The sequence below is a fragment of the Pan paniscus genome, chromosome 7 (genome assembly GCF_029289425.2).
Source record: "Pan paniscus chromosome 7, NHGRI_mPanPan1-v2.0_pri, whole genome shotgun sequence".
In the NCBI taxonomy this organism is placed as follows: Eukaryota; Metazoa; Chordata; class Mammalia; order Primates; family Hominidae; genus Pan; species Pan paniscus.
This window is the reverse complement of record NC_073256.2, coordinates 16,661,177-16,682,454: the sequence shown is the minus strand read 5'-3', so window position 1 is coordinate 16,682,454 and position 21,278 is coordinate 16,661,177. Positions and strand designations below refer to the sequence as shown.

Here is a 21,278-nt window from a genome sequence, read left to right as displayed (position 1 = left end):
GTGAAATTGAGAGGTCAAGTCTGCTAGCCCCGTGGAGTGAGTCTGAGTGGGGCCTGTTGGGTCCACGTGGCGTACGGCTGGAGCGCCATTCAGTGGCTGCAACACAGTAGCAGGCTTTGCTCCAAATCACAGGCCTCTCCAGCAACCAAACACCAGCAACCCAACTGCCTGCCATTTTCCAATCATCCTGGCTCCTTTGTGAGCCCAGAAAATTGCCATTCCAAAGACACAGGCATGGTGCACCTGCCGAGGGGCCACTGAGCTTGTGTCCTAAAGGAGACATGGGCAGGCTGGCGAGGGGAGGCACAGGATCCATCCCCCCAGGCCCATCAGAACCTGCTGGAACCTTCCTCGATGTCTCCAGGCTATGGCATGGGGCCCCACTGCCTGCCTGCAGCCTGACCCTGGTTCTGAGTCTGTGCCTCCTCTTAGCTCTGCTGTCCTGGAAAGGCACCTTCTGCTTCTCCAAGCAACTTGGTCCTTCTGGAGCTTCCAGGCTCAGCTGCAGCCCCGCAGCTCCGAAAGCGCATCCCAGCAGCCTGCTCTGAGGGGTCCCACTGGTGCCTGGGCCTGGGCCCTCGTCACCCCACAGCCAGCAGGGGCTGCTAACACAGCGACCCCCCCACATGGCCTCAGGGGCTGCCTGGCGTTCAGGCTCTCTGGGATCAGTCCCAGGAGGACTGCCCCCGCCTTGCCCATAAGGGATTGGAGGTGGTAACAGAGGGTGAGGGCTGGGATGAAGCTTAGAGACACTGTGTGCCCCAGGAACCAGCAGCCTCACAGCTCTTGAAATTAAAGAAACTCACGATCCTGCACAGTTATCTAAAGTAAAGTGATGAAACTCATAAAAACCCACAGGAAATAACCAGACTGACATCTCGGCCCTACGAGTTGTCCCACAATCTGAGAATAAGGGAAAAGACGACAGCCCCCATGGTGGAGACTGCTGACTCCACACACATGCCCCGTGGCACCAAACCCCACCCTGCGGCACTACGCCACGCCCAGAGCCCAGTGAACCCAGCGGGCAGGAATTCAGGGATGCGACTTCAGTGGATGGGAGATCCCTTCTCCCATGGTATCGCCTCTTATTTCAGTTGAGATTCCATCAGGAACAGGGGGCAGAGGACCCCAGTCTACACAGGGGCGCTGCAGGGCCTGAGAGCTGAGGAGAGGACTGTGTCCTCAGGCTGGGCACGCAGGGGCTGGGGTCCCCAGGGAGGCGACATGGTGCGGGAGGCTAGGGTCCTCAGGGAGGCGACACGGTGCGGGAGGCTGGGATCCTGGGGGAGGCGACACAGTGCGGGAGGCTGGGGTCCCGAGGGAGGCGACATGGTGTGGGAGGCAGGGGTCCCCAGGGAGGTGACACGGTGCGGGAGGCTGGGGTCCCCAAGGAGGTGACACAGTGAGGGAGGCTGGCCCACACGGCCCCAAGTCCCATCACTGTGGGTCTTGAGCGGGCTCCACATCTGACTGTCCACCCCTCTGGAGCAAATTGGAACCCCGCAGGTCCCCTGATGTGAAGTGAGAGCCCCACCTCTAAAATGCCCATTCTAGAGTCAGCCGTGTAAATGCCTCTCGCCATATGCCCGTAGTTTCCTCATAAAATGCCCATTCTAGAGTCAGCGTGTAATGCCTCTCGCCATATGCCCGTAGTTTCCTCATAGAAAATTTCTTCAATAATCACAAGTTGAATTTAAATATTTGTCAATGAGAAGGAACTGGTGCTCACAATTGCAAAGGAGTCTGCATCACTGACTTGTGACTTGGTTCCTAGGCAGATAATCCAGCTCTTACTCCCCAGCGGAACACGAATCTCACACACAAAGATCCCAAGTGTTTTTATGAACTGAAGCTTCACAGGATCTTCACACTCTAAACTATCTGGGCTGTGCGGCGTGGGAGACAGAGCATCTGCCTGGGAGTTGGGAAGTCTGGGTTCGGATTCCAGATGGTTCTAGAGTGGGTCTGTTTTTGATCCCTCCTCCCTCTGACTTGGCCTCCTGCGTCACAGAGGAGAAGGTGTGCAGGCCCACACTTCCCTGACACTCCACCTCCAACCTGCAGAGCTCCCCGAATCTGGCCTCCTCGCGGCACTGGCTCCTTCCTCCCCTGCTCCTCGCCCTCCTCCTGGAATGGGGCCCTGTCTCTCCTGGCTTCTATCATTGAGCCCCAAAGCATGCACAAGTCTCACTCAAAAAATAGGGAAAAAGAAAAGGAAGAAAAGCCTGTGCCCCTTTCCAGCTGGGCTGTGGGGTTCCTCTCCTCCTGCCTGTGCTAGGCAGGCCGCTCCCCGCAGCCATTGCTTCAGGCTAACTTCTGCTAACTTCTCAGCTACTTCCAAAACTGCCACCTCCTTTTGAAAACACTGAGCTATAATTCACATATCATGAAGTTCACCCTTCTATAGGGCGCAATTCTGTGCTTTTTAGTATATTCGGGAAGTTGCCAACCTTAACCACTCTTGAATTACAGAATATTTTATTACCCTTATGCCCCCTTCCCCAGCCCCTGACAACCACTCATCCCATCCAGGTTCTGTCTCTGGATTTGCCTGTTCTGACATTTCATATAAACAAAATCCTACAATGTTCGGCCTTTTGTGTCTGGCTTCTTTCACTGAATTTGGCGTTTTCCAGGTTCATCCACGTGGCATGAGTTGGGGCTTCACTCCTTTCTATGGCTGAAACCAATCCTCGTGTATGAAGGAACCACATTATGTTTGTCCATTCACCAGTTCCTGGGCGTCTGGGCTGCATCTGCTTTTTGACTATAAATAACACTGCTATGATAATTCGTGTCTGCATGAGTATCAGGTTCTTCTGAATCTACACCTACGACTAGAAATGCTGGGTCACCTGGTCATGCCACGAGTTACTTTCTGAAGAAATCACAAACTGTCTTCTCAGAAATTGTACCATTCTGCATTCCCACCAGCAACAGTCTCCCAGCATCCTCACGTGCTCTCCAGTGCGTGCTGGCTCCACTAACATTATTATTCCCGCCATCCTAGCATGTGACACAGCATCTCATTGTGGTTTCGCTCCATGATTCCCTAACAAGCAACAATGCTGACCATCTTCTCGTGTGCCTATGGGTCGACTGTACATCTTCTTTGGAGAAATATCCATTCAGTTCCCTTGCCTTTAATAGAGTTAGTTTTCTTTTTATTAAGATCTAAGAGTGAGTTAGATGCTCTGCATACTAGATCCTTCTCACATGAGCTATACATATTTTCTCCCACTCTGTGGGTTGTCTTTTCACCCTGCTGATAGTGTCCTTTGAAGCAAAAAGGTTTTAACTTTAATGAAGCCCATGTATCTTATTTTTCCATGTTAGTTGCTTGTGCTTGAGGTGTCAGATCTAAGAAACCACTGTCTAGTCCAAAATCATGAGGATTTACCCCTATAATTTCTTTTAAGGTGTTTATAGTTTTAGCTTTTACATTTATGTTTTAATTCATTTGAGATAATTTTGTATGTGGTGTGAGGCAGGGGTCCAACTTCATTCTTCTGCACATGGAAGAATGAAGTTGTGCCAGCAGCACCTGTTGAAGAGGCCATTCAATATTCAAATGGAACAGTTTTGGCACCGTGTTGAAAATTATGTGACCACAGACACACATGTCTCCGGTCTATGTCAGTGATGTATGTGTCTGTCCCGTGCCAGCACCATGCTGTCTTGCGTATTACTGTGGCTGTGTGGTAAAATCTGAAATTAGGAAGTGTGGGCCTCCAATTTTGTTTTTTCTAGATTGTTTTGGCTATTCTGGATCCCCTGCATTTCCAGATGAATCTCAGGATGTGCTTGTCAAGTTTTGTTTAAAAAAAAAAAAAGCAGCAGAAATTTTGATAAGGATTATGTTGAATCTGCAAATCCATTTGGGGACTGTTTTCTTCTTAACAATAGTACATCTTCCAATCTATGAACATAGGATGCCTTCCCATTTATTTAGGTATTCTTTAATTTCTCTGAATGATGTCTTGTAGTTTTTAGTGTATAAATCTTGCACTTTTTGATTAAAAATTTCTCCAAGTATTTTTCTTTTTGTCAGCATTATAAATGAAGTTGTTTTCTTGTCTCATTTTCAGGTTGTTTGCTGCTAGTGTATAGAAATTTCATTGATTTTTGTATGCCGATCTTGTGCCCTGTAACCTTGCTCAACCTGTTTATTAGTCTAGTAGTTTTACTGTGGATTCCTCAGAATTTTCTACATACAAGAGGATATCATATGCAAATGCAACTTTACTTCTTCCTTTCATCTGAGTCCTCCACTCTTTTTCCCTTGTCTAATTGCTCTGGCAGATCCTCTGGTACTACTGTGAATAAAAATGGTAGAAGGCATCTTTGTCTTGTTCTTGATCTTCAGGGGAAAACTTTTCTTCTTTAACCATAAAGTATGATGTTAGCTGTGAGTGTTTTATAGATGCCCTTTGGCAGGTTGAGGAAAAATCACCTTCTACTCTTAGTTTGATTGTTTTTATCATAAAAGGGTGATAAATTATGTCAAGTACTTTCTGTGCATCAATTGAGATGATCATGTGGGTTTTTTCCCCATTATTCTGTTAATGTGATGCATTCCACTGATTGATTTTCATGTCCTGAACCATCTTTGCATTTCAGGAATCCATCTCATTTTTCCAGGGTACACAATCCTTTCAGTACGCTGTTGATTTCACTTTGCAAGTCTTCCATTGAAGATTTTTGCATCCATGCTCACAGTGGATACTGGTCTGTGGTTTTCTTGTCATGTCTTTGGTATCGGGGTCATGCTGACTGCAGAATGAGTAGGAAGTGTTGTTCCCTCCTCGTCAGTATTTTTGGAGAGTTTGGGAAAGAGTACTGTTAATTCTTTTTAAAGATGTTTGGTTAGAATTCACCAATGAAGCCATCTGGTCCTGGGCTTTTTGTTGTTGTTCAGAAGTTTGTGGTTACTGATTCAATTTCCTTACTACTTTTAGGTCTATTCAAATGTTCTATTTCTATTTCTTCATGATTCAGTTTTGGTAGTTTGTGCCACTCTAGAGTCTGTCCATCTCTTCTAGATTATCTAATTTGTTGGCCACCTGCTGCCTCTTTCACACACAAGTCTCCATCATAGCTGGTTTCTTTAGCTAGTTCAGAATAAAGCAGAAAGTACTTCCTGGAAAACTGTTTGGGGCAGAGGAAGGCGACTTCCATAGAGAGGATTTTAAAAAGCAAAACAAACAACCGTGGCGTATGACAGAACTCTGGTGTGACTATAGAGGAGCAAAGCTTCTTTCTTTCCTCGGGCTTTTGACTCTTTCACAATCACAATCCAAACTTCTGGAAAGACGATTTTAAAAAAACCAAACCCATGGAGTTTTTAACCCAGCACAACCTCCTTGGTTCTAGTATCCAAGCGTCTCGCACCCCGTTACGTTGCTGGCAAAATACTCTTCTGAAAACAAATTTTGACATCTGTTCCACGCTGAAAACCCTTCAATGGCTCAGCACCGTCTGCTGCAAAAGTGCTGTTTAAAAGAAAACTACACAGAACTGTGCTCCAAGAAGTCAAGTCAAAGGCTGCTGGCTACCTTCAGCGGCATGGGGATGCCTGCACTGCCCATGCTTCCCCCCAGTCCCCGGGAGCTGAGCCAGTGACAGGACCTAAGCTCCTTGTCCCCTACTGTGCTCGCAGACCCACCCTCTGCTTCCAGCAGCCCCTTGGGGACCAGTAGTCTCGAAGCCTGATGCATCTCTCCCTCTCTGAGGTGGCATCCCAGTTTTTCTCCTAGTGAATCCCTCCTCACCCTCGACCAGCTAGCCACATGGGCACCATCCCTAGGCAGCTGCCGAGGGCCCTGTGCCTGCAGGGACGCATGCTTGGCTTGACGCTTTGCTGCTGCCGTCGTGAAATTCGTAGTAACTGTGGGATGCAGGGCCCCTGGATTTCGGCTCACTGTGCCAGCCTGAGGCCTGGAGGGAGTGTTGCCCCCAAAACTCCCACAGCACCCTCACTCACGCTGGCAGCCCAGCCATCCTGGGACTGAAAGCCGGGCCTGTGTCCTCAATGTCTTAACCATCTGTGGTTGCTCTGTTTTTGCACAGTGCTAGGTACTTGGTAAATATTTGCTATGTTTCTGCTGGAAGACAGATTATATGGATATTACCTTAGCACTGATGTTGGGCATGGCTTCTCCTTTCTCTGAGCCTTGGTTCTCGAAAATAAGAACACTGGGCCACAGGATCTCTAAGTCTCCGTTTGCCTTGAAATTGTGTGATTCTGAAGGTGTCTGAAAGAAAGCAGGCTATGGATTCCACAGTGTTCAGGAGTCTCCGGGGACTGGGATTCCACAGTGTTCGGGGGTTTCTGGGGGCTGGGATTCCACAGTGTTCAGGTTTTCTGGGGACTGAGATTCCACAGTGTTCAGGGATCTCTGGCCTCTTCTGCTGACCTGGGCCTGTTGTTTTATTTTCTGTGTTTAGATATAGGGTCTCGCTATGCTGCCCAGGCTGGCCTTGAACTCCTAGCCTCAAGCAGTCCTCCTGCCTCAGCCTCCCAAGTGGCTGGGATTACAAGTGTGAGCCACCGTGCCCGCTTAGGCCTGTTTTGTTGCCCTGTGTCTCTTTCTACACAATGACAAGAATTAACTTCCTATGAGAAAAAAATGCATTGCTGCAGCAAATCACTATGTTGCACTACTTAGGTCATCTTTAATATCTCGCCTATTTTATTATTTCATTGTTTTTCCCTTCAGTGGAGGATGGGGGCCAGAAACCTTTTTCCTCTTTCTTTCCTTCCATCTGTCTTCAGTCAAGAGCACTGCATATTGCAGAAAATCAAGAGTGAGGAAGAAAAGGTTTGCACTTTAAGCAGCTGTAGTCATTCCACTGAAACTAGCTGTGACTCAAGGCTCTAAGCAAGAAACCTGTCCAGGCAACGCCCCCCAGAAATCCAGAATGATTCACCCTTTTCCTAAACGTCAGATCCCTTAGCACTGCATCGTGTTCCTAACACTATGAGATTTAAACAGCAATTGGACAAACCCAGGGTAAAGGGCCATTTGCAGTTGGAGAAAAGGAGATACTTCCCCTCCCCTAAAGCATCCAGGTGACTGTGACCGGCACCGTGCGGCAGCTCAGCGTCCATGGCATGTCTTCCCATCTGCTCCTGACGGCCCTGACAGGCAGGTGGGTGCCCCCTGCCACGTTGGGGGTGCTGCACCAAGCAGCCGGCTCAGCGTCTCTACTGGTTTGCCCAGTGCTGCTTTGTTATGGCACCAGAGCTGGGACGGGGCCAGCCACCCCCACCGGTATGCTGACTCCTCCACTGGCACAGTCACTCCAGGAACACCGAAGCCTCAGAGCCTCAGGTGCCTTTTTCTTCCAAATATGGCTGGCATCTCCCAACCCGCTCAACCCAAGCCCAGATCACATGCAGCTCCCAGGCCGGCACTGTTCTGACAGCATATGGCCATTCGGGACGGATCCCCCCCGCAGCTGCTGCCCTCGCTGTCAGCAAGGCGGACACACACCCAGGGCTCGAATCTTGTGGGCTCAGGTCCTGTGGGCTGCACCAGCCCCTGGCCACAGTTCCCCTGCACAACGGGAACGACAGGATGAATATCATGTTTTCAGAGAGCAGATTTTTGCTTCTTTCTAAAAATGTATTTAGTTATTTTGGTACTAAAAATGCAAGGAAAGAGCCCTATATCTGGATCCAAACACATTGCTTCTCTCTGAGTCTTCGAGATTTACAGCATATAAATTACAAGCAGCCTGAGAAAGGGGAATTACCCCCAGCTGTCAGCTCAGACAACTGAGACCCAGGTAGGTGGCTGATCCAAGATCACCGTATACTATATGGCTGAGCTCCCTCTGTAAATACACAATTACTAGGATGGCTGTACTGATGGGGTACAAGGGCTGTGAAAAAACTCAAGAAGTTGTGACCGCATCCACGGTGCTACCCTGCATGGCAGCACTAGCTAATCCCTGGGTCCCCACGAAACTGAAGGCTTCTCATTCTCAGGGCATGTGCATGTGAAATAAGAAGTGTCAGATGGATATGAAAAGTAACAGGAACAATACTGCCAAAAATCATCTAACATGTACCGCAACCTCCCTGTCCAGCTGTTTTCTGTTCCTGTCTAGCAGACCAGGTCTCGAAGGACGTCGGGGAGGCTGTGTCAAAAACAGACTCACGCGGGAATGCTATTCATGATCCACGGCAGAGCGTCGGCCTCCAGGAGGCTCAGGACCCAGGTCCCATCTGCACCTTGCCCCAGTGTGGACCTCGCATCCCTAACCAAACCCACGTCTCCAGGGGCCAGCCGGAGAGCCCTTTCCTGGCTGAAGACGGCATTAGCCCGCATCCCACTGTGCTGCAAGCCAAAGGGGTGTCCACGTGGCAGCTCAGGAGCCAATTTCCCTCTGAGATGACAGAGGATGCAGCCTAGGCACATCCTGAAACCGGTCTCATCAGTGTGTGCAAATATGATTCATGAAATATCAGCAAATGTCTTAAAGTTCCTAACCTGGGGAACTGATACATCCCTCCTAACGATGGTCTAGAGAAGTATTTTTAGAAGCTCTTAATGATAACATTTCTTTCTGGATTTGCGTAGATTTAGTCATTAGAACATCTTCAGAGGCTTCAAAGAGATGAAATTAGACCCCTTGCCCCAACTGAAGACACTTTCCTATGACATTTTGTGTGAGGGTCAAAGGAATTTTTTTTCTGAGACAGGGTCTTACTCTGTTGCCCAGGCTGGAGTATAGCAGTGCGATCTTGGCTCACTGCAGCCTCAACTTCGTGGGCTCAAGTGATCCTCCCACTTCAGCCTCCCGAATATCCTACAGGCATGCACTACTGTGCCCAGCTAATTTATATATTTTTTGTAGAGATGGGGTTTTGCCATGTTGCCCAGCCTGGTCTTGAACTCTTGAGCTCAAGCGATCCACCCATCTTGGTCTCCAAAAGTGCTGGAATTACAGGTGTGAGCCGCTGTGCCCGGCCCAAAGGAATTTTTAATGATGAGTTGGTCCATTTTATTGGGTGAAAACACACCTGTGTTATCCCAGTTTGTTTAGGGACAGTGGGGTCAAGAGATGGCCATGAACAGACAGTAAAAAACAAGACAGCGCAACCTCATAATAAACACCACATATGACACGGCTGAAAAATGCAGGTGTGAGGGGAAGTATGTAGCCTTTTCCTCATCATTTCAGGAATGTCAGTCCAACTTCACACACACACGCTGGCACGTCACACGGCCACTGACAACAGCAGACACGGGTGGGCTCATCAGGCACCACAGCCTCCCTCGGAGTGAGCTTGGACAGTGTTCCACAGCCTGCTTGCCTGCACGTGCCCCCATGGGCGTGCATTTAGGAACACCCACAAGGAGAGGTTGGGCCTCCTCCCGCTGCCTGAGCTCACCTGCTCTGTGGGGCATAGATGCCCTCGTTTCCCCAGCTCCTCCCATGCACATGCATTTAGGACACTCGCAAGTGTTTGTGATGCCAACAAGGTTGCAATGGATACCCTTAGATGTGCGTGCACAAGCTCCTCTGCAGAGAGGATTTCTCTAGGGTGCGGAGTTGCCGGGAAGACGTTATGAGCCCCAGTGCTAACTGGTAACAGGTGAGTGCCCTCCGGAGGGGCTGCCCTAAGACCCCGCGGTCCTGAGAGCCCTGTGTCCCCACGTTCCAACCAGGTCGTACTTAGTGTTTACCTTCTGTCAATCTGAAGAAATGGCACCCTGAAGACCAGTGGTTGCCGGGACTGGGGGAGGGAGGGCTGAACAGAGAGCAGAGGATTTCCAGGGCAGTGAACCCACTCTGCGTGATGCTGTAGTGCTGGACAATGCTGAGATACATTTGCCCAAACCCACAGAAGCACGGCACCAAGAGTAAGCCCCCAGCGGGCCCTGACTGATGAGGGACTGTGGACCCTGGGCAATGATGACAGGCCCATGCAGGCTCACTGACTGTAACAAACGCACCACTCCAGGACAGGGCTGATGGGGGGTTGTGGGGGGTGTGCGTGTGTGGGAGGAGGGGTACATGGAAAATTCCGCACTTTTCATTCAGTTTTGCAGTGAACCTAAAACTGCTCTAAAAATAAAGTTTATTAATAAAGCAGTACCTTGTTTTAATAAGCAATGTTAGTTGCTAAGGAGGCTAAGTTATATGTGTATGAGTTTATTGTTTATTTCTTTCTTTTTCTGTGAGCTGCCTGTTCATGTCCTTTGAACATCTTCTATTGGGTTGGTTACCTTTTTCTTAGTTTAATAAGAAATCTTTGTATTTTAAGAACATTAATTCTTAGTCATATATACATGAACTTTTTTCCCAATTTTTCCTCCATAAATATTTGATACACATATTTCAGTGTGAAAAAAGTTATTAAACTGTACCATTTTATTTATTATGGTAACTTCTGGGTTTGTGGCATGCTTGGAGAGGCTTTCTCCATTGCAAAGTAATAAAACTATTCTACTGCTTTTTATCTTAGAGGTTTATAGTTTCGTTTTCATGTTGAAATTCCCATCCATCTGGAGTGTTTAGAAGAGGAGAGGGCTGGGGTTTGAGAGCCAGCTCTGTGTTTTCCAAATGGCTGCCCACTTGTCTCCTGATTCTTTGGTGAATGATCCATTTAGCCCACTGAATTGAAATGTCACCTCAATCAAATGCAAATTTTCCCTAAGTCCTGGAGGACTCTACCGGTTCATACTGAACACATTTCTTAAAGCAATGTTTCCTTTACTTAGCAGATAACCAGGGAACACAGGTAAATGGTTAAAAAATGGTTAGTTGAATTTTCTTGCTAATCTTGTCTTTCTAAGCAAAATCTAGAAGGAATTTTCTTTCCCTTTCCTTTTTTTTTTTTTTTTTTTTTTTTTTTGAGACAGGGTCTTGTTCTGTCACCCAGGCTGGAGTGCAGTGGCGAGATCTTGGCTCATTGAAGCCTGGACCTCCTGGGCTCAAGTGATGCTCCTGCCTCAGCCTCCCGAGTACTTGGGACTACCGGTGTGCATCACCACATCCACTACAGGTGCGCACTGCCCTACCCAGCTAATTTTTTTGTAGGGACAGGATCTCACTTTGTTGCCCAGGCTGATCTGGAACTCCTGAGCTCAAACAGTCCTCCAACCTTGGCCTCCCGGAGTGTTGGCATTACAGGCATGAGCCACTGTGCCCGGCTAGAAGGAAATTTAGCCACAGGCAAGAAGCCTTGACTTCGACACCAGAAGTCAGCTGAGCTGTTTCTGAAATGCATTTTTTCCACACTGTGTAGCCACCTAAGTGACTTACCTCTACAGCATGAGTCTCCACACTGATGATGAAGACTTGACCTCCGGAAGCCGCCCACAACGTGTCTTCCATCATGAGTAGACTTCTAACTGGTAGGACGCCTAACTTGATCACTTTTTGAGGTTCTGAATCCCAGGATCCATCTTAAAAGAAAATATTTCATTTCATTCAAGTTCAGTTTTCTGTGCACAGGAACGGGAAAATGGGGTCACACATCATTTTAAGTAACTGACACCCGAAGGATCACCCGTAGTGTTAATGCTTGTGCCTGATCCTGGCTGTGTCTGGGGATCGACAAGCTGACACCCACCCCAATTGGGCCATGGTGCACAGTCGGGAAGCACAGACAGCTGTGGGACACGCAGCCCTCAAGACCCCCCACCCGCCCCCCTGCCTATCCCCTCCGTGTGTGTCCCAGACAAACCACTCATTCACCCTGAATCTCAGCTTCCTTCAGGGTAAGATCGAGACCATCCTACCACTAGCCACAAAGGTTGTATCAAAAGTTAAAAATGAAATAATGCATGTACAAAGCTCAGCACAGTACCCAGCACACAGGTATTCAGTCAATACTACCATTTACAATAATAGTAGAGAAGATGATTCAGTCATCATTAAAAGGAACTGCATCCAAAATAACTGGGCAGATGTTACATTTCCCCATTAGCTGCTTCCATTCTAACATGTGCCTTGCTCTATACTGTATCACGAAGAGAGGCCATATCTTCACAGAATACTTTAAGAAATCAAAATTGAGGTAAAAGGAATTCCTTACTTTTGATGAATTTGTTCCCTTTCTTGAAGCCTAGAGAGTCATGAAATATTCTGGTTTGAAAATATATCCAAAGATCTACTGACAAGGTCTTTCACACTTTATATCAAGTATGAGTTGCTAGCTTGAATACCAATAAAAATTATTTGAGGCAAGATTTACCATAAACTTCTACAGTGACTAATGTAATTATCCTATAAATAATTAAAATGAATTCTTTAATTCTCAGTCTAACCATTAATTAAGGCATCGACCTTAAAAGTGTAACTAAATTATTAATCCATCAATGCCATCGACTTCCTAATCAAATAAACACACTTCACTCAGTCAGGAGAACACGGCCTCAGTTCTTATCTCTTTGTTCTGGATTTCAGGCACTGAACCTTTGAATACAAGTGTCTGAAGTGGAGGTGTGCAGTCACTAAAAGGCAACTATGCAAGCTTTGACTTCTGTGGCATACTTTTAGTTATAATTCAACGTTAATGGAAATGCTTTTATGTTGCAATTAGGCTAAAAGTGTTGTAGGGTAATTATTAGCCCCAGTGAACATGGGCTTGCTTTTCATTTGTAATACCTGCACAGGGCCCAGTCTATCATTATGTGATTAAATATGCACATGCACCCATGCACAACACACATGCACGCACACACACACGTGCACATGCCATATGCACACACACATGCACATGTTACACACATACACACACGCAGGCATGCACATGTGCACACACACTCACCCACAAGTATGTGCACCTGCAGTCACATGCACACAGGGACACACACGTGTGCACATGTGCACTCAAGGCACACACATGCCTGCACACACACACATATGCCCTCACAATCACGTGTGCATACACACATGTGCATACATGCATACACACCTGCTCACACAATGCACACCCCCTCACACTCCTGTGCATACACACATGTGCATGGGCCTTCCCATCTGGTACTCATAGCCCTTTAAAGCACGGCACACGGCATCCTCCAGAAATATGTGGGCTCAGGGCAGAGCTACAATTTTCTCTGACATTCACACACTCTGAAGGGCATGGAGTGGCACAAGAACGCAGGGTTTTGAATCCTAGGTCAGAGCTCTCTCTATCCACCGCCCACTGTGCTTGGATCCTGGCTGTCAGGTGTGGCTTGGCAGTGTCCTACCAATAGCACCATTCCTTTGAAACGAGAACTCAAAGATCAATGACACGATGGCCTACTTGAGACGTTTCCCTCGGTTAAGGTTTAACTTCCAACAACTGAACTTTGTTCTCTGAGCACCTGGGTGGGTCATTCTGCAGTGTGGGCTTGTCTTTCTTGGGATGACTTCTCCCTGTGTATGTGTCCCAGGCCAGAGCCCTCAGCAGGCTGCCCACATCGCAGCCGGAACCAGGCACACGCTAATGACGTTTTGAACTAACACTTAAAAATCTGGAAATTGCCCACAGAATTTCAGATTTTTAAGTCCCTTGAAACGTCAGAGCCCTGGCAACAGTGAGGGGCTAGGAAGCAGCCTCCCCCTCCCTCTGCCCGGGCCGAGGCCTCCAGCCAGCCACGTCCCTCACCACCAAGAACGAAGTGGCAGGCTATGCGCTTCTGCGCAGGCCGCCTCGCACGCTCCCACACGGTACGCCGGACAGCTCTTGGTGAGAAAGATGCGAAGAGACACGTTCAGCAGATCTCAGTTACAGATCATGCAACGCGTCTGACAAGGCGAAAACACAGCCCAGCACGGGGCTCCACAGTGGACAGGACAGCAATGCAGCCAAGTAAGAGGCTGGAGAGATGCTCGCTAGTAAACCCAGGGGAAAAGTGGGGGACATAAGCATAAAATACATTTTACGTAATAGAAATGTTATTTCTATTGCATTTAATACAAATTAGAAACACAGAAAAAAATCCAGATTATATGAAAAAGTCCTATCAACACACATTCCTCCACGAAGTTTCATGAAAGAGTTGAGTGCAGAGTGGTAGGAACACAGGCAGCAGGGAGGCGGCTCTCGGCGCACATGCGGAGGGGCCTCCGCCTACCGTGGAGCAGAGACAGGACGGGAAAGCCGGCCAAGGAGGCTGGCAGAGGTTATGACAACCGATGAATGACAAAGCAGGACTGGAATGGGAGAGCCCAACCCCGAAGACACAAAACCGTCCATGGAGAACTGAAATCATGAGGCCAAGTGAAGAGGGGGTGCAGACCGGAAGCCAGGCCGGGGCACCCACCGGATGAGAGGGAGGCAACCAGAGGCCCGCCAAGGAGCCAGGGATCGGCCAGGGATCAGCAGGGTCAGAGTCCAGATGGCTGAGGGACGAGACAGGAGCGGCTCCTGTGCTTACTCCACCTACCGGAGTGAGAAAGAAGTCCAGGCCTTCTTGGCGCAGGTGCGCACACAGGCCAGGCCGGAACCACACGGGAGAAGGAGGGGCCGTCTCCGTGGAGCAGGTCGAGAGAGCCTCCCCAAGGAGGAGGTGTCAAAGTCCGAGGGCAAATAACACCCCAGGCTCTGGGAGGGGCTGGCGCAGATTTCTAAGGAGGGAGGAACTCCAATAGCAGCACTCAGAGCAGAGAGAACGGGGGTGGTTGGAGGGCAGAATGCCTTGTGAGCAAGGAACAAGGACTAGAGGACTGGAATTCTATTCTAAGTACACTGGGGACTCACCACACAATTTTCAGCCGGGGGGGGGGTCGGGGGGGAGGCGGGTAAAAACCTTATTTACAGTTTAAAAAGCTCAATAACAAATATTTGGAGAATGAATCAGTAGAAGCGGAAGAATGAAGGCGAGGCTACGCTGCCATCCAGGCGGGAGCTGGGCGGTTTGGACCACGGTGGTGATGATGGGGGAGTGAGCTGGGACATGGTCTCGGGGTACAAGAACAAGTGGTGGATGGCCTGGGAAAGATGACAGGACCCGCCAAGGCGTCGCTCCCGGCCGTGGGGAGGGTGGTGCAGGGCAGCTTTCGGTGAGGGAAGCCCTGCGTGTTCCACTCCAGGATGGCAGCACCGAGACTGGCTGGGATCCAGCTGGGGCTCGGCACCCCTGCGCTCAGAACTGAGTGAGGGGCCAGGAGAGCAGCCTCAGCCAGCACCAAGGAAGCTGGAAGGAAAGCCCCGTACCCAGAGCTCCCACAAGCAGCCGCGGCCAGATCCACAGGAAGAGCCTGCAAAGCACAGCTGCCACCACCGCGGCAGGGGCTGGAGAGAGAACAGACACACAGCAGCCTGCCCACCCCCAGCGGCTGCGGGGACCAGGCGGGATGGGCCAGGGAGGGCCTGGTCTAAGGCACCCAGCAGAACACAATGGAGTCCTTAGCCCTGTGGCCAAGAGAACAGTAGGGACCGAGGGCACGGGACCGAGGGCACGGGACCGAGGGCACAGCACCGGGGCAAAGAGGGTTGGCCCAGGTACAGGAAGCCCCGCCGGGCGGGCAGGCTGCTCAGCTGGTCAGCGCAGGACATGCTGAAGGAGGCTCTGCATGGCCCGGTGCCCCCATCCGAGGGGGAGAAACAGGCAGGCCGAGAGAGGTGGGAGGGTGGGAGGAGACGGGCAGACTGACTTCTGAAAGATGTCTGTATATTCAACAAACACCTTTTGGGGAAGAAGCAAGGCACGCAGGCCTTGGGCAAGGGTGACGAGCGCAGGGGTGGAGGCACAGGGGCGGGAGGTAGGAGGCCGGTGGGGAAGTGGGGAGGCTAAACCGGATGCACAGTCCCCTGAGTGAACCCCAAGGACCGGCCAGGAGGCCGTGAGACCCGCCTCACCTGGGGCTCTGGCGTAGCTGGCGACTGCCCCGTTGACCAGGCCAGCGTACAGGCTCTGAGACGTGCAAGCCAGGCTCATGACTGTGGACTTCTCAGGAGTGAAAAAGTGCTGAAGTCTCACTTTCTTGGAGCCTTGACTGCTTTTATAAATGGAAATGCTTTAAGAGAAAAATACACGCTAATAAATATATTTGCTCGTTGTGACAAGAACGAGGGTGCCTATTAACATAAACACAAAACATTTCAACTCTTCCCTCTTGCCCTTCCTTCTCCATTCCTAGGGACACTTGCCTGTACTTTTAAAAAATTTGCAACCACCCTGATTTCTTTATTTTTAAAAGGGAAATTCTGGGATATATGAAAAAAATTAGTTCTTCCTACTGTGTATCTTGGAACTTCACATCAGGAAAATCATTTTAACTCTCCTTTAAATGGTGTCAGCAATTCAGTATGATCATGACATAGAATATGGCTGTTTTATTCCAAAATATAAGGGGGGATGTGCTTTTCAAAACCATTAATATAAATGAGACATTTCAGTGGCAAACAGCCAAACTGTCCCCTTTAAAGAAATACCACTTCTCTTTAAGAGTTTCCTAGAATAATTTCCATGGGCCCAATTCACTAGTTATTTCAAAGTGCAATGACCCTAAAAATTGCCCCTGGTATCCCCTAATTCCTGCACGGGCTACTCCTGAGTCAAAGTCAAGGACTCTTTCCAGGACAGGCTCCCCACCAGGCCCTCCACGGGCAGAGCTGGCTGATTCTCTGTAACGCAGTGAGCATGCCCTACCTTCCCTCCTCCGTCCCTACACAGATCGTGGGGACATCAGAAGCTCTCACGGCCGGGGTCTCGGGGTCCGGGGGTGCCCCAGGCTCTCTGCGCTTCTCCTCGATGGGAACGTACAGCATGCACAGGATGCGAGATTCCACGTTGAAGCACTCAATGACTTTGGGAGTGGAATTTTGAAACGAGACGATGGCAATCTGACCCATTTGATGGGTGCAACTTCCGATCTGAATCAGAGAATTAGGAGGAAAGAAGAAAACGAGCATGTGGGGGCTTCCATAATACGCTGGAACCTGACCCTTAAAGGCCACGACAAGCTTCGATTTTCATGTGAGAATCAACACACTTAGAAAAATAAAAAAAAATTCTTAAACAATTGCTCACAGAGTCCCTTTTTCTTTTCAACATATTTAATTCAGTTTTCAAAAAATTTTAAAGCAAGAGCGTAACTTTCATTTCTACAAAGTGACATTTCTATACTTTAAAAATCACGTACTCATCACAATATGAAGGTAAGGGCCCATCTATCCTCAATTTAAAATCCTAAGAAGCAGATTATTATCAATTTTAATAACTTAACACTAATATTTAATGACCTTGGCTAAGAAAATAAACCTTTCAAATAGGAAAAACATCAGTAAGAATGCATCCCAAGTAGATCACTGGAAGTCAACATGTGGTATGCTGTGGAATTTCTTTTTTTTTTTCTTTTTTTTTTGGAGACAGTCTCACTCTGTCACCCAGGCTGGAGTGCAATGGCATGATCTTGGCTCACTGCAACCTCTGCCTCCTGGGTTCAAGCGATTCTGCCACCTCAGCCTCCTGAGAAACTGGGAATACAGGCTCGTGCCACCACATCCGGCTAATTTTTGCATTCTTAGTAGAGATGGGGTTTCACTATGTGAAAGTACAGACGGGGTTTCACTATGTTTGGCCAGGCTGGTCTCAAACTCCTGACCTTGTGATCCACCCGCCTCGGCCTCCCAAAGTGCTGGGATTACAGGCATGAGCCACCACGCCTGCCGTGGAATTTCTAAAGTAGCATTGCTGCAACAGTGTACATGAACTTCCTGTGTGTTTGAATCTCTACAATGAGAACACATAGCACAGTTAGTTTCCCAATTTAAACTTAAATTTATTTATTTATTTATTTATTTTAAGTGGGAAAGGGGTCTGATCCCTGTAAACAGAAAGCACTAGCTGGTTTAGGGTGGTGTTTTCATTGATTCTTTTTCTTTTCCACCAACTTTGAGAATGTTGTTAAACTCTCCTTATTCTTGTATTTGTTGTCGCTACATACAGACATCCTACTTTCATGCTTTTGTGGGAAGGATGCCAATCTGCCAAGCCCCTGTCCTGCCTACAGGGCCTGGGGGCTATGACCAGGCCAGGGGATGAAGCTTCAGCGATGACAGGTCTGCCTACCTGGACGGAAAACAGTTCTCTTAGAAGTGGAAGCCCCCAAGGGAATTAAGGCTACTCCTCCATTCATAGGTTGGTACAAATGAAATACCAGCTAATTGGGTTGTTCAATTTCTGACACTCAACTAGGAACACTGACCAAGCAGGAGTTGTGGCTGTGAGAAGTGAGAGGCAGTGGTGTGCTGCACAGGACGCCTGGGAGGAAAGAATGAGAGTTTGGAAAAGCACAGTGGAGCCCTGAAGGGCGAGTCTGAGGCTGCAGGGAGGGAACACAGGAAACCAGAGAGGGGAGAGCCTGGGACCACACAGCTTCAAGAATGTCCTCTGGTTTGCAAGAACCAGGAACGTCTACTGCAATTCCAGCCTAATTTCAGATGCAATATTTCATTTGGAACAAATTAATTTTAACTGCTAAGTTTCCACTGGAAAAAGCCAGTCTTGGAACAAGAAAAAAAATCCATGCAATGTTGACACCAAAATGGAAAAACATATTAAAATTATTCTCTTATTAGTTACTTGTCTCTGGACTGAACTTTATCTGGTAAATGTTTTAGATGAAAAGGAAAAGAAACAAATATTTGCATTCCTAAGAACTGTAAATCTTTTCCAAAAGTGATCAGCTCCCTTTCAAAGAAGTTTTCATGTTTCTAAGTACACTCTGGGATACGCCACCGCCAACTCTCTGCTGAACAATTCACATCTCAGTCTCTCATCACACCAACCATGAACGTTGATTCTCTGTGAACTTGCACCAAAACCAAATAAACACATCTTACCCACAGGAAACCATGTGCCGTGGAAAATGAATCTGGCTGGCTTTCATTATTTAGGTAAGGTTCAGGGTTATAAGCAGCACATTCAATCTAAAATGGAATAAAATCAAACGCTCACATATAAAACAGAGCTAAGAGGCTCCTAGACTACGTAACGTCTTAAACGGATGACTTACTTCCAATGTATAACCACATAAATTACAGATTCATTACCTACCAAAGATTAAAATAGGGAGGATAAAAATTTAAAAGTACAACTCTCAGAAGTTAGCTTTTTAGAAGCGAACACCTAAGTAGATTCAATCTTTGGTATCTTAACCTTCAGATCCCATCAGCACACTGAAATCCAGCAGCTCGGGGCGCTTCAGATGGGAGGGCTGGCCCTGCAGGCATCAAGTACAGCCTGTGATGGCCTCTGCCTCTCCCCTTCCCTGTCCCACCCCAGCCTCTCCCAGAGGAGTCCTGTGCACCGCCTGCAACTCTCAACAGGAGGGGTCAGGGGAGCTGCTGGGAAACCCTGGCCAGAGACCAGGGTGAGAAGAAACATCTTAATTTCTTAAAGAATAAGACATTGTTAGCATCACTGAAGGCCCTGGCCTGTGATGCCTGAGTCAGCAACACTGGGAACATTAATAAGACGCCACCCTGGAGATGGAGTCTGCCAAGGCAAAGAGCGGGCACGGTACCTCAAGCAGACAGGAGACCTGGAGTTACGATCCACTGTGGAAACAGACTGCTTGCCAAGCAAAGGCAAAACAGAGCTACAAATGTGAAACATGTGTCCCCTGTTTAACTAACAAGGCCTCAGATGCTGTGGCACTGCTGGAATACCCCAGGGTCCTGGCCCAGGACTGGGCTTCAGAGACAATGGGTGGGCGTTTTTTTAGGTTTCAAACAACAGCAGTCTTATTTCCAGATAAATGACCTCTAGAGAGGCGGTCACTGTGGTGAACCTGGGAAGACCATGTTCTGACCACGCCCCTTAAGAATCATCTCCCAAGTGGCCCAGTCAGAGCTGCGAGGTGCGCCCCACCCCGGGCCGCGGGCCCTGCCTCCCTTCACCTTGAACTCCTGCTGCTTGGCCACCATCACGGGCATGTGTCCGACGAGGAGAGGATGCTTCTCCTTTTTAATGTGATTCCCATCGTCTTCCACACAGAACCAGCCCATGTGGTTCTCCTCTTCTGCAATTATATTCAGAGAGAAATGAGCAAGAATGCAGTTAACTCGCATGCAAAGACCTGCAGCTCCACAGGTCATAGCAGGGGAAGCTTCTGGCATTCTGTTTGTATAGGGCCAGACAACGCCATGTTTTACTTGTGGAAAGCAGTACAATCTCTTCTTACAGCATAGGCTGTATATTCGTGGCATTACTTTAGAAGGCAGCCTGGTCCCATCTGAGTGGCAGGGGCCTCTTCCTGTTTGTGCCTCCTGAATACGCTGGACCCAAAGGCTGCCAAACTTCGCCGTATAAACCACATAGGTCCACTTCCCTTTATCTTTCTCCAGTTTTTCCAAAGCAAAAGAAATGTTTAGATTCAAATACCACAGATGTACTGAGAAACTTCAAAACATGGTATAATGCTATGGGATAAACAAAAGTACAACAAAATGGAGAAATATTTTACTACCAAAGCAAACTGTCAACCTGAGCATTAAAGAACATGTAGCTGATCTGAAGACGAAAGGGGGCTTATCTGCACGTTCAGCTCACTCTCTTTAGAGAGTGGCCACTTCCTTGTTTGCTAAGTCACTCTGAACCTGACCTGAAAAATGACCAAATTATTCAGCAAGAGAGAGAGGGGCTGTGTTTCTGCTTCCTCATCAAGCGAGCACAAAGTCAGGACGGCTTTTCCGTCCAGGACAAAGCCCTTCCACTAATCAGAGCTCCCCGGGGCAATGGCGTTACCCACGCTCCGCATTTCTCTTCTGTATTTTATACTCCGTTAACATTTCAGATTATCTACAGCAGAAGGAAAATTTTACACACACATGACATCCCAGTGTGTTCTGGGTAACAGGTCTGTAAGCATGTGTATAAGTACATTACACACACACACAGAGCAAAAAATAATCAAGGCTGAAGAGACATAGGAACAAGGAAATCATAAAGTCACATCCATCTACAGTAAAACCATAGGGTTTATCTTTGGTGCTGGGAGGATCTTTAGTAACCCCCCAGCCCAGCCCTGTGTTTTGCTTCTCAGTGAGGGGTGAGCAGAAGGGCCAAGAGGAACAATGACCCCCCTGCCATTTGGAGGCCGCCGCCCACCGCCCGCCTTGAGCACCTGGCTCACGGCCAGGCTCCACGGGCTTCCTCTGTGTTCAGCTGCCTCAACTGATATTCATGTTCTGGTACCAGAAACACCATCCGTTTTAACCCCTCCATTTTAATATGCGATCCCTCTATTTTAATATGAACATCTAAAAAATCGCCGGTGCCAGGGTGAATTTTCCTGTTTAGAAACACTCTTTC

The 21,278-nt window shown here is 48.3% G+C and overlaps 1 protein-coding gene and 1 pseudogene across 9 annotated transcripts in view; one reads left to right on the top strand and one right to left on the bottom strand.

The window, feature by feature from the left end:
* The window catches only part of ARHGEF10 (Rho guanine nucleotide exchange factor 10), a 159,794-nt gene that overhangs the window by 19,804 nt on the left and 118,712 nt on the right, over positions 1 to 21,278 (bottom strand). For all 9 annotated transcript variants that reach the window (XM_034965566.3, XM_055107279.2, XM_063606632.1 and 6 more), the window contains 5 exons: positions 19,865 to 19,986; positions 18,806 to 18,892; positions 16,611 to 16,834; positions 15,818 to 15,975; positions 11,284 to 11,426 (listed from right to left, as the gene is read on the bottom strand). In XM_034965566.3, coding sequence (XP_034821457.1) covers positions 11,284 to 11,426; positions 15,818 to 15,975; positions 16,611 to 16,834; positions 18,806 to 18,892; positions 19,865 to 19,986 — 734 coding nt within the window. The remainder of the gene's footprint in view (positions 1 to 11,283; positions 11,427 to 15,817; positions 15,976 to 16,610; positions 16,835 to 18,805; positions 18,893 to 19,864; positions 19,987 to 21,278) is intronic.
* Positions 9 to 11,278, top strand: LOC100979749 (uncharacterized; annotated as a pseudogene).